This window comes from Rhopalosiphum padi, chromosome 1 (genome assembly GCF_020882245.1).
Source record: "Rhopalosiphum padi isolate XX-2018 chromosome 1, ASM2088224v1, whole genome shotgun sequence".
Lineage (NCBI taxonomy): Eukaryota > Metazoa > Arthropoda > Insecta > Hemiptera > Aphididae > Rhopalosiphum > Rhopalosiphum padi.
In genome coordinates this window covers 10271356-10285133 of record NC_083597.1, presented here as the reverse complement: position 1 = coordinate 10285133, position 13778 = coordinate 10271356, and the positions used below count along the sequence as shown (strand labels likewise).

Genomic DNA, 13778 nt, shown 5'->3' with positions numbered 1-13778 from the left:
TACCATTGATTATAAATACATTGATTATAATCAATGGTCCTACTAATGAGTATGATCACTCTTAAAGTAATAATTCATTTTTATATAAGTACCTTAACACATTATATTACGTACAATTTTTTTACAACATTTAGAACAAAACCAATCTGACTTAAGGTTTAGGTTTAATCCTTAAATCATATTTCACATGAACCCAAGTCAAACAACTATCGTACAATTTTGATTTTCAAACCAATATCTTGTTTACATAATGAATCAATCCATACAATTTCCTTCCACTTAAATTTTATTATTTTTAATTATTATTTCTAGATTCCATTGGTGAAAAAAACATTTAACAATATTTATTTCAACATCTTCTAAAATTCCCTGGTGTATTTTATCTTGTCAAAATGTTCATTGGTAACTATAATAATAATTAATAGTTCTTGTTTAATTTAGAACTTTACATTCTAAATACAATAGGTAATCCTTTTTTTTCCAGTAGTGCAGTTGATGTTTTGAATATTTTTTTTTAGTTGGTCAAATATTTTAATATTAGAAGATAGTTGAATAGACTTTAAATCTGCTATGAAAATATATTTTTATTATTTACATCAGCAGTTTCTAAACTGTTTCAGCCACAGTCTTTTTTTAAGCAGTTGTCTCTCTTGTAGCCCCAATATTTATTTAATATTAGCTTTATTATCATTACAATACAATGTTAAATGTACATGTTTAATACTAAAACTAAAAATGACCATATTATGATGATTGTAATCAAGCAACTTTTGATTTATCCTACAGAATAAAGTACACAATATTGTTTGCATAAATTATTAAAGACGCGGTTTAATTATAAATAATATATATAAAGTTCTGTCAATTATTTCACTCACGGGAATTTCTGTCAGCGAATTACGAGTGCAGATAGGCGCAGGAGGAACGGCACCGGCATTACAATTACCGAGTCATGTTTACTTAACGATTTATTTAAATTTCATTTTTTGAATTAGCCAGCTAGAGTTCAATAATATGAACTTAAACTTTGGGATGTTACTGAAATTAAAGCTATCTTGGGGTATGAAGTGTTAAATAAAAGGGTTTTGAGTTTTATTTGTAGTTCTGTGTTTGTTTGTTATTTCTTGTGTTTTGTAAACATTTATCAAAAATCATCTGCCAAATTAATACAATTATAAGTCACAGAGTTATTTATTTTTTATAATAATCTATGTAATTTGTGATTATGATTATTGGTCATTATTTAATTTATATAGTAATAAAAAAAAAAAATTTTGTCAGAACTTTATGTGAAAATGGAGAAAAAGTGAACACAATTGATCAACACAGAACACAACAGAGAAAAACCATTTAAATGTGATGATTTTTATCAAATAAGTTCTTTTGTAAACTAGAAAAATTAATTCAACCAACTGTATTACTTACAGAAAAATAAATTAGGTACGTATACCCAGGGCTGGACTGGGCAGGCGGGATATCGCTATACCGGTAGTTTCTGTACTACGCTTGTACTCTTAGAGACTGGTTTTTTAGGGTTGTTTTTATAGGTACACCTAAGTGGGCCAATATTTTTTATTTTATCTCAGAAATTTTTGACCCAGTCCAGCCTTGTGTATACCAATGTAAATGTATTATAGAAATATAGGAGCTCCACTATAGTTGTTTATCATATACAATATTTACCAATTATAGTGACCTTGTCAATGGTTGAGGTAAACTCAAAACCAAATGAATAGTGTGTAAGTGTTCCCCGTTTTTTTTTTTTAAATTTATTTTATTCATATATATTTTATAAATAAATAAAATAATAACATGACTTATAAAAATTATTATTAGTTATCTTTTTATATATTTCATTGAACTCAAATGAATAACTGTTCATTATTATTATTACAGACATAAAAAAAAAAAATTATATATAATGGAGTTGAAATTAAATTTTTATGATAATTATTATTTATTTGTTACATTTCTATTTTAATAAATCTAAACAACAATGGTAATGTAACCAAAATAACACTAAAAATATTCATATAAATGTAAATCTTGTTATGCAAATTTGAATCCTCTTTCCTTGTAAGATACTTGTCCAGTTCGAATTAAATTTTCTCGACGGTCCTTAGATGAAAAATTGATTTTGTTTAAATATTTTTATTGAAATTATTAATAATTGAATATCTACATAAATAATAATACTTACGCGTTCTTTTTTAATGAAATAAGTCAGACTAAAATATGGTATTACTATCATTAGTACACCCAAAAGTGAAGTCTTAGGTGTAGGCTTGAAAAATTCATGTTGTGTTGCTTTCAGAGACATATATCTTTGAATACCGACATCAAACTAGAAACAAATAATAATACAATATCAACAGCAATAAAAATTTAAGTATTAATTTATATATAATGAATAGGTACATACCAAAGTTCCACCTTCCATTTTTATGTTACGGTAAGGGTTTGATGTATGCTTTATGTATTCTTCAGATATAGCCTTTCGTAATTCATTTTTTTTCCGAATTAATTCGGGATCAGTTATAGTTTTAAAAGGAGCCCCGTGGGCCATTTTAAATTTCCTAACTTGACAACCAAAAAATATAAAATGTTTTTAAAGAAACTATTAATTTAACTTTGTGAAAATATTAAGTTTTTTCCTCTAATCAGTTTATATTTTATCAAATCACCTTTAAAACATTGTGACCAACATTGAGATTTGAGAATAGGATTTCCAAGTGAAATTGTATTAAGGCAATAGAGGTTATGATAACGTTTTAAAATTCAAACTATTCACGGGGGAAATTTCATTTAATATTTATTTTTGCGATCGAGATGAGATTATGAAATATAATATTATGTCATATTCAATATTCATATACATTAAACACATTAATATTAACCTATGCACTATGCAGGTTATAGTAAATGTTACATTTTCGATTATATTTAATTCAAACTACCGTATTATTATAATAGTAAAATAAGTTGCTATAATAACAATATAAATGTATTATTAAGATCTTCGCTCAAAATCGTATTATAAGCAAAGAGCTATCATTGAATTCAAATAACAAATACGAGTTTATGATATACATTGTATTATTATAATTTATTGTTAGTAAAATCAATGGAAAGGTATGCTCTGTTTTAACTGACAGTAGAGCAGTTACCTTTTTTTTTTTTTTTTTTTTTTTATATACCCATCCTACTATAACTACCTACATTGCTTTTAAGCTTTCATAGCTCTAAAGCAAAAATTGATGAAATTACAACTATCCATTTTAATTATTTTTTTATTTGTTGGGTGATTCACAGGTATTATCCTGTGCAAAAAGGTCTTTAGCACCCCTTGTTTTTATACCTAACTATTATTATTTTAGTAAAATACCATCAATTGGTAAACTGTCAACAGTTATAGCACCCCATGTTTTAGAGGTCTAGTTGCGCCTATAGTACTGTAATGACCTGTACAGAATATAAAAATAGAAAAAAAAAACCTACACAGAATAAAATATTAAAAAATGCATAATATAACTTGCATAACCTTGCATGTTTACTCGAAAATGTATCTTTTTTTTTCATTATACAGTTGGGAGTTAATCATAACAAGAATTTTCTACTATAGTGAATTTTAAATTTTTTAAATTAAAGGAACTTCGGGGTTAGATGGTTATGTAGCTCCATAATAACTTGGAACACAGAAAAATAGTATACATACTGATAAAATAAAGAACAGCGTTTTAAGATTTAAATACAATGCAACAACTGTTTAGTATTTAGTTATCAAATTAATTTATAATACCAAATTATAAAGAAAAATCTATACAATAAGAAAATATATAATTTTCTAAATAGTAACAATAATAACAACTACAAGACAAGTTAATATTCAAAATAAATAATAATATTATTGACATATAAATATAAAATAATAGGTTTACATAACACTTAAATTATTACAATATTTTATTGAATAGGTAGTGTTTTTGATAAAAATTGGGTTGTAATTGTTCGAGGAAAAAACAAGTTAATTCATAATTTAATAAGAAAGCTTTAGTTAAAAGACATGACTTATTGTTTACCTGTTTCTAATGCAACAAAATATTCTATCATAACACAACATACATTTATGTGAATAGGTAATAACATACAATATTTATACTACTTTACATTATTTTTTTTGTACATGATTTTTCAAAAGTGTCAATATATCATTGTCAAATTCTTGTGGGGCCGGTTTAGATCCAATAGACCAAGCATATAAGTCCCATTCATCAAATTTACTGTTAATCAAAGCATCGTACTTTTGTAATTGTTCACAATTGAATGTCTTTACATATTTGTCGGCGAATGTAGTAAAGATTATACAATTTTCTAATATTCCCCTTTTTCTAGATTGATATATAAGACGGCTTCTCATCAAATCTAGATCCGAATCTGAAGATGTTTTAGTATTACCAGTTAGGGCATAACTGCGATTCTTGATACCCATTAAAAGAGAATTTCTCTGTAATTATAAAATTAATAATTATAGTTTTTAATGTTTTTATATTCATAAAATATGAATTATCAATTAAACTAGCATACAAACCATTAGGAAATATCTATAAAAATGAACTGTTTTATTTAGCATGTTACTGGATACTTTATAATTGAGTTTAATTGTTCAATTGCTTATTGTAATTGAATTTTTTCAATATTTAGTCTTGTGAGCAAATTAAGATATAATTTATTTATTTGTAGGGACGTAGTTATACTATAGTGGTAGTTTACACAATATACTGAAATTATTTTCTATTTTTCTGTAACGTTATCCTTATCTGAATAATGAAGGTGAAGATGATATCACTTATCAGTATGATTTAAAAGATAGAGTGAACTTCACGGAGTAATTACAAATAGGGCAGATGGTAAACGGGGCCCGCGATTACCTTTTTTGTAACATCACGGTTTAAGCCTTTTAAGGTATAGCTAAACTTAACTCGAATGAATTAGGTATTTAGGTACCATGATTATAGGCAGTAGATAATTTGAGTCTTGAATTTCGATGGTATATTTACAAATATTAAAATTATTTCATGATTACAAATAAAAAATTTAATTCGTTTTTGCTTAATTAACTATACATGGAACACCCTTTTCACTCATGATCATTTCATAACTTTAACATAATTTTAAAATACTAACACCATTAGCTCATAAATTTAAAATGTATGATTATTTCAGGACATAAAAAAGCTACTGCCATTGGTTTAATCTACTTGGTAGTGGACAAAAAAAAAAAAACACTCCTGTAATGTGATGACTAGGGGCAGAGTGGCACATCTGCAAATCTGAAATTTTACTGACGGATACTATATGGGCCGGACCCACAACATTAAAAACAAAAATTATTTATTTCATTAAATAGGTAACAAAATTAGTATATATTAAATATTTGAATGAGTTTTATTATAAATAAATTTTAGTCTTAAAATGAAGTGTACGTGATGTTATCGTATCAATTTAATATTATGAATTGTGATTTATGAAATATATAAATATATTATGGAATATCAAATATTGAAAATTCCTATCTATCGGTGTATCATATCAATTTTAAATTCTAATTATAGAATTGAATTGTATATTTGTATGTAGTATGCTTATTATTATTTACTAACTTTGCCAGTAATCCAAATGGCCTGTGAAAGGTCATTTTTTACTTTAAAATATTTAAAAAGCTGTTTAAGAAATTCAATGACAACCGAACACTTTCTCATTCCTGTTGATGGCGATTGAAAAACAAATTCTGTATAGTTTATAAATATTAAAGTACACTTTGTGAAATTTCCATGTATATATTTTTTTTATTTATAAATATTAAAACAAAAAATGTATTTGTTAATTTTATAAGTTAGTTTTATAGATCAAAGTATATTATATAATTTTTTTTCAAGTTTATGTCCACGTGTTAGCTTCTGAAACAATCAGCTGATGAACTAATGGGGCGGCAAAATATATTTACCTGACCTGAAATTAAATCCCACTTCGGCCCTGGGCCACTGATGACAGGTATAAGTTGCAGATAAAAAGATTCATATTACAATCCATTAAACAGTTACAAATATTTTATATTTTTATGTAAGATAATTTACTATGATCAATATTATTTTCATCTTCTACAGTAATCATTTCTACATCATTTTCTTGTTCTTCTTCGAGTAACTTTTCTTCAGTTAACAAACGTTGTTTAAGTCCTGAAACAAACAATTATTTTAGTAATTTGATAATTTCATATATATTATCATAAAAATAAAAATCATAAATATGGTAACACTATGCTGTACAAATTATTAAGTTCTAGGTTCCATCAGACAATTGTTCAGAATTCACAATAACTGAATAATAATAATTGCATATAAAATGTTTTTAAAAATTTGTTCAGACATCTATATTATTTACTTACCGAGGTATTCATGCACCTATATATTATATTAGTACCTAATTTTAGTAACTCAGTTTTGAAAAAATACAATTCAACATCTATCCAAATTATGTTTATCAAAATTTGGAGCATTTCTGCTTTTTATATCATTGGTACTAATGCTTTTGATGCTTAATCTCTGCAACCCAATCTAGCATTTTTGAATGACAGTGATGTGATGTAAGACAATAACTAACTCCTCAGAATAGACAGATGCCAGTGGCGTGGAGAACTAAATATTTTCTAGAGGCAAGTTACAAATACCCCGTGTACCCACCCACCACTATTATAAATTATTACAGAAAGTAGGGGGGAGGGGGACTTCAAAAAAATCTTGTAAAGCATCTTTTAAATGTTTAAGTAATTAATGCATAAATGCATTATAATATAATACAACTTATTATATTATTTCACATCATTATTGACTACCTATTTAGTATATCATACCAAATTTTCAACTAGGAACTCAACAACCACCACCCACCCCCCTCAAAAAAAAATCTTAGAGGCAATTGCTTCTGAAATTGTCGTTTACCATGCCACTCAGGTGCATGTCATCAAGATATATATATATATATATAACACGAGAATGTAATTTCTTTTAAAACGATAGTTCGATTATATTACCTGCAGCAGGTGATCTAATCAGTGACATATCTCTTTGAACTTCTCTGATATCTCTGTGCTGTTCAACTTCACGTCCTTTACGTAATCGCTGCATTACATAGGTAGATTGACGCTTCTTTTGAATTTCAGTGACTTTTTTGATTGCTTCCACTATTCAATCAAATATTATTACATTAAATTTCACAAATGTTCTTGATCGTACAAAAGACCATTTAATAAATGTATCTAGATTGTTGTTATTTATAATTTGAAGTTATTTTATAACTATGTTTATTGTACATAGTTTACTTACTAGACATTTGCCAAAATTCTCTGTCATATTTCATGGGTATGTTGCGTCTCTTTTCGATTTCAAATGATGGATCGACAGCCAATTCTTTACCAACAGCCTTGCGGTATGCTTTGGTCCATCGTACGCGCCTCGGGTTCTTCTTCTTTTGGAATGCTCTGTGACATTTCGAGCGACAAAATTTAAACACCTAATAAACAAAATAAAGTTGTTAATAGATGTGTCTTAATAGAATACGGAATGGATATTAAATTTATTTAACATACCTTACAATCATTTCTTACGAAATGCATTCCATGTCCTGGGTACATTTTGGACGAACAAAAATAACAAGTGTCAATACGCATTGTATCGGCTTACGAAGTGGATATTAATACGTCTTGCGTGAATCAATCAACTACACACAACACAGGACTAGACAGTACACTGTAGTTACTAGTTATAGGCTTATAGCTTACAAAAACAGAATGAGAATTGAATTTTGTACATTGTACACAAAAATTCAAAATAAAATGCAGTAGTATAAATAATGATAAGTGATTACCACATGGCAACGTCCACGAGTTTAGTATCAATGTTTTCCAATTTTTTTAATGAAAAAATGGAAGAACTCCTCTCGCCTATTATCCAGTGTAGCCAGGATATGGGTGAAGTTAACAATATTCTGCAAAATAGACTGGCTATAGAAAGCGTATAGAAATAATTGGTTCAGTAAGTTCAATCTATTTTTTTTTTGTAGTTCAGTTAGTACTTACTATTTAGTAGTTAGTACTTATGTAGGTGTTACTACAATGGATGTGTAAACTTTTTTTTCTACGAAACAACTACCTTAAATAAGTATCTACCCACCAATTTTTTTTCACATTTTAAATGAATTTTCAATAATATAACGTAGGGTACCTAATATACTTAGGTATAGGTATGTCGTTAAGTGTAACTATATCAGTATAAATTATAAACTATATAGTTTAACCGTCTAGGTTTTGGATACTGGAGTCATTGGGACACCCACCCTCATTTTTGCATGAGGCAGCCCCTCATAAAATAGCTATTAACACCACCTCTGGTTACTAGTTTATTAGTTACAGCATGGCAGGTGACAGCGTAGACTAGCTTAACAGCTTAGCTCCTTTGAAATATGAGGCCAATTGCTAATAATAATGCTCAATGTTTTCCTGACCATCCAAAATCTAAATATGTCACTGCAGTACATAATGGCAGTATATACATAGCTACAACTGCTACAAGATAGGCAAAATTCTTGATTGTCAATAATTTTAAAATGTTATCTGAAACCCCAGGAAAATAATAAGCAATCTTTTAATCTGTGAAATATTACTGTTGCAAGTTGTGGTATTGTTATACTTATATTAAATAATAAACATTACAATTTGTAATAAGTATTTTTGAAAAATGTAAAGAAAACCATACATTTATTAAAGGTTTACAAAATCAAATGAAGCAAACATTTATGTAAATAATTTATCCAAGTTTCATTTTTGAACGTAATTCTGCTAATGTAATTAGAACAGCTTCTTCAGTTCTAATAGTTCTAGAACCTTGGTTTGGACATGTATTTAAGTAAACGTCAAATAAAGTTGACGGATTTTCTTCATCAATAGTTTGATCAGCTTCTAATGCAGCTTCGAGTCCATGAACTCCTCCAAAGCATATCAATGCATGTTTAAAACAGCCAAGTTGAGTATGATCGGTTTGATCGATATCAATGCCTTTATCAGATGTACCAATTTTTAAATCATATCCACCAGGATATGGGCACTTGGTAAATACTTCATTTATTGATTCAGCATTCCTTACTGTGTAACCCCAGTAAATACCCGATTCATTTTTAGGAGTACTCGGAGCTACAACAATACCTTTTTGACGTTTAGAGTCATCAGAGTTTGGTATTAGTTTAACAGTAACTCGTACATATGGTTGGAGACATTTGTCAACTAGTACATGTTTTCTGAGACCAACATCAACATTACAGCCTTTACCTTTTTTTGGTGGAAGTGTTGACACCACGCCTTCTCTGTAAATTAAAATAACAATACATTTAATATTTCTTACATAATACCTATTAATAATTCACAGAAATATTTTGGGAGCAAAAATGTATTTTAATTATATTATATATTATTAAAAATTGAACATGGAATTTTTCTTATTATTGTAGAGTTTACCATGATGATAGTTATCTATAACGTGAAATATGGTACATAATAACTGTATACTACATGTCTACAGAAATTGGTGGACTTGGTACCTTTTTAACAAATGAGTTATAATTTTTTTAATTTACTAAGTGAGGTATATAGGTTTATATTGGTTATGAATAGTGCTCAAGTCTTATTAAAAAAAAAAAAAAACATACCGAAATGGGACATTGTCTTCTTGTCTAAAATGATGTGGTGCATCTAGTGGATTCAAAACTCCAGTATATTTTAAAAAGTTATGAATTGGAAACAATATTCTTCTCAAATATTGAGGGCATTCCAAGTATTGTAAGATTACAGCCAATTGTTTACATGTCTTTGAACCACCTTCTGTTTTTTTATTGGCTACCATCACATTAGTTTGTTCCCCCACATCGTCAAAAACTATGATCTAATAAAAAAAAACTAGTTAAAAAATGTAAGAAATAAATTAATAAAAATGCGCAGACACAAACCTCATCAATTTTGTAAATGCATGCAGCTCTTGCAATTTGTCCGGCTAGATACGTTCTGAATTCTGGAGACTGTGCGTTATCTAAAATGGATCCAGGTACGGCTATGGAGACAGTAGGTAACTGTCGTACTTTAGACGACTTAACTTTGACATTGATTTCGGTAGTTTTTGAACTTTCAATACTATTATTTATTGTTACTTCAACTTTTTCTGCTTCTGTTGTTTCTACATGTTTTTTTTTCTTCTTAGTAGTTTTTATTACCTCTTCAGTTTCTAAACCTTCATCTATTTCAACAACTTTTTGAAGTTTTTTTTTTTTTTTACTCTTTTCAACATTTTGGTTCTTACGTTTTTTATTATTTTTGATTTCATTATTGTCGTTGCTTTCGACTTCGACCGATGCCATTGCACGTATTACAAATAAGACTTCTTTTAGCCGAATTTGATATAAATTAGAAATAAGTTAATATTCGTTTATGAATTCGAAGTTGATTGTCACGTGTTATTATTATCAATATAACTTCAGATACTACTATCATACTTTAATCGCCGTCTAGATTAGACCATAAAGTATGGGTTACGTATCACCTAGATCCCGCGACAAGTAGATCCACGTACGTCAACTAGATCCCATTGGACATATAGAACCTCAAAGAAAATTTAGATTCCATATTAACTATAATCTCCCACGTCATTTAGGTACCCAGAAATCGGCGGTAATTTAAAAAACTTGTCTAAAAAAAATACTTAAATAACAATTTAAATTTTTAAAAATATTATGAAATAGTATGAAGTATTAGTAAGTTACATGGTGTTAGTAAAATCTCTAATTCCATTAATTATGATATTAGATTTGATGTTTTAAATAAGTAGTAACGTTTCATTATATTCTAATATACACGATATATGAATTATCAATTATGTTAATGTAGAACTTATATATAATTTTTAAAAGAATTTGCTTAAATACCTATTTATTATAATTGGTAAGTACATTAAAACCTAACCATTAACCTAACAGGGTGACTATACTTATTTACAAGCATTGTATGGCCACTTATTCCTTTAATGTTAAATTTATATTGGACTTATTTATAAGTTTATAATATTTCTCGTGTCTTGATATAAATAATTATTTAATTGGCATTTAATAAAAAAAAAAATGTATGCAAGGTAACTATAAGATAAGAATAACAGTGTTAGGTAATTTTCCACGCCACCTTTATTATTAAACGACGTACAATAACATTGTCCGTATTGTTTAATAACTTTATGAGGTATTACACGAGGCGCGTTTTTTTATTGTGGTGTCCCCAGTAGGCCTAATCCACATCGTAAGCGAGAACGCATCATATGCAGGGGAGTATTTAGGTAGGGGCTTTGGGTCCAGTTGTCCAGAAAAGCAAATTTTTATTTCGTACTTTATGAGTACTGGCGCAATGACGTCAATCATTAATATTTTTCACAACAAATGTGTGCCATAGAGGTATAAAATACTATAGTATTTATATAACCAAAAATATACCAAAAATATGTGCCAAAATACCTCCATGGTATTCTATGGTATTAACAGTTTGACCATTGCGCGGCGTAGAAGTTTTTAATTTTTTTTTAATGGTGGGGGAGGCGGCAAAATATGTGTTGCCCTTATCCTAAAATTCCTAAATACGCCACTGATCATATGAATGCATTCAAATAATAAGAAAAAAAATATACAATAACTTAAATTATGTGGATATTGATAATACTATATAATATAAAACGAATAATGTGCATAATATATGTGTGTTGCCGGCCGGCGATAGTCAATGTGTTGGATGAGTGGATGAGAGATGAGCGCTAATGCGTAAGGGGACAACTAAATTAAGATGAGCTTCTTATTGATGCTGCCAATCTTCCTCTGGGTTGAAACGAAGCCGAGTGCTGACACATTTTCCTTCAGCTCAATGACAAATTATCCATCGGTGGGTAGTCCATGATCCAGCAAAATGTTCGGTTCCTATAAAACTTCAACTAATGTGCTGATTAAATGTAATTTTAATTTATAGTAAAATTTTAATGTTTAAGAAATCTATGTTGGTGTTCTTTTATTTTTGAATTTAAATTAATTTGAAATTTTATATTCATAATTTATCAGTTAAAAATGTAAACATGAACTAAAAAGATTATAGTATATTGCAATTTGCAGTTTAACTTTCTGTTCAGTGGCCACCTTTTAAATTCCTCACTCTCTTTTATAAGAAAGTTAAACTGCACAATAACTTGAATAACTATAAAAAATATAAATTTAAACATACACAAAGACAAACTAGCTATGTGATAAGAAGAAAAATTGGTAATTTATCAACGTATTATTAAAATAAAATGAACACCTAAAACCGTAGTACAGTATATTATCTGAAAAAAAACCATAAAAATTAAATATAATTTAAGTAAATATTCATAATATACTGTACTACTGTTTAAAAAATTATATTATTAAACAAACACAGCCTTGCGACACTTATTTGTGTTATTCAGATGAGCTTCTTAATGATACTGCCAATCGTCCTCCGGGTTGACATTATACAAGGATATAGCGTAATTATTTCAGTTTTTTTGTTTTTCCGATATTATGGCAAGATCTGAAATTTTTTGTTTTATTTTACTATTTACCACCCAAAGTACCAAATTAATCCATATTTGCTACAAGAATTCATGACAAACAAAAAATAAACTATACATAATTGTAAAATCATTATACATTTGTCACTACGTCCACGTCCAGGATCTAAGGCGTACTATTCTACTACTATTCTAATATAATATAATCGCGAATAATACAAATAATACATGGTTGTTATTTCTCACAATTTTTGTCTACTATAACTAATGAGTAAAATAAGTAGGCATTGTGTACTATTTTTTCATTGGACCCTGGAGAATAAAATATGCGTCTACATCAACTACATCGTCCGACTAGCGCGGATTGTTCATATAAATTTATATATTTTATTTTAAGTTTAAAAAATAATTTTAATCCCAAAAAAGAATAATAAAAAAAAACTTACTTAAGCGTCGACTGTTCCCGTGAAACCGAGTTGTGTCAATCTTCAGACTATACGTAGTAGTGCACCAGTATCTATATTTATTATTTTTTGATCTTTAACATATTATGTTGCCTGCACATTACATTGCTTGTATTTGTATTATTAAATAGTGATTTTATTCATACCTATTTGCAGCTCTATCATTTCCTTAACTCAAGCTCTAATATGCACAAACAAAATTCGACCTTGGCCTTGTTCCGTGGCCTATAATATAAGTCTAATATAAGACACCGTTCGGGCAGTGCATCAGTGGTTGGTTTGTTGCGTTTGCGCGAACACTGATCGTCACATCTGTATTAAATATTTGCGTTAATGCATATTTTATTTTTTCTGTTTCCGTGTTATGCGATAAACAGTCATTCGTAGGAATACGTTATTCGTAAGTATTCAAGTATGTTTCCCAAACAGAACGTATATTCGTAAAACCCCGTTTCCCTGCGCTTTATCGTCATTGTCGACAGATTATGCGCAGTTACGGCGGGTTACGTTCCGCAGAAATGACAAGTCGCGCGTAAGTCTTATCTAGCGAGCATATGGCACAGTTCCGCGGTACGGGTGTATTGCTCTTGTCTGAGCTGCCCGTCTCGTGTGCCTCTGTAATGATCTGACAACGCGTGCGATTCGATTCTGATCCGAT

General features: G+C 28.7%; 4 protein-coding genes and 1 long non-coding RNA gene across 5 annotated transcripts; all 5 read right to left on the bottom strand.

The window, feature by feature from the left end:
- Positions 1–1826: 1826 nt before the first annotated feature.
- Positions 1827–2662, bottom strand: LOC132932474 (NADH dehydrogenase [ubiquinone] 1 beta subcomplex subunit 4). The gene is made up of 3 exons (XM_060998866.1): positions 2423–2662; positions 2201–2344; positions 1827–2118 (listed from the first exon to the last, which is right to left on the bottom strand). Exons 1-3 carry the CDS (start codon positions 2564–2566, stop codon positions 2050–2052), a joined length of 357 nt encoding a protein of 118 aa, XP_060854849.1. The 5' UTR covers positions 2567–2662; the 3' UTR covers positions 1827–2049.
- Positions 2663–3528: 866 nt separating this feature from the next.
- Positions 3529–4810, bottom strand: LOC132917407 (succinate dehydrogenase assembly factor 2, mitochondrial-like). The gene is made up of 2 exons (XM_060978129.1): positions 4589–4810; positions 3529–4504 (listed from the first exon to the last, which is right to left on the bottom strand). The coding sequence occupies exons 1-2, from the start codon at positions 4628–4630 to the stop codon at positions 4169–4171; spliced, it is 378 nt and encodes a 125-aa protein (XP_060834112.1). The 5' UTR covers positions 4631–4810; the 3' UTR covers positions 3529–4168.
- A 1279-nt stretch (positions 4811–6089) lies between these two features.
- Positions 6090–7939, bottom strand: LOC132917406 (probable ribosome biogenesis protein RLP24). The gene is made up of 4 exons (XM_060978128.1): positions 7646–7939; positions 7383–7569; positions 7091–7240; positions 6090–6236 (listed from the first exon to the last, which is right to left on the bottom strand). Exons 1-4 carry the CDS (start codon positions 7724–7726, stop codon positions 6109–6111), a joined length of 546 nt encoding a protein of 181 aa, XP_060834111.1. The 5' UTR covers positions 7727–7939; the 3' UTR covers positions 6090–6108.
- Positions 7940–8727: 788 nt separating this feature from the next.
- LOC132917631 (putative methyltransferase C9orf114) lies at positions 8728–10567 on the bottom strand. Its single transcript, XM_060978459.1, has 3 exons — positions 10054–10567; positions 9757–9989; positions 8728–9414 (listed from the first exon to the last, which is right to left on the bottom strand). Exons 1-3 carry the CDS (start codon positions 10456–10458, stop codon positions 8862–8864), a joined length of 1191 nt encoding a protein of 396 aa, XP_060834442.1. The 5' UTR covers positions 10459–10567; the 3' UTR covers positions 8728–8861.
- A 1864-nt stretch (positions 10568–12431) lies between these two features.
- On the bottom strand, positions 12432–13366 carry LOC132922582 (uncharacterized). Its single transcript, XR_009661031.1, has 3 exons — positions 13267–13366; positions 13103–13213; positions 12432–12676 (listed from the first exon to the last, which is right to left on the bottom strand). It is a non-coding gene; the product is annotated as an uncharacterized LOC132922582 (long non-coding RNA).
- Positions 13367–13778: the final 412 nt, after the last annotated feature.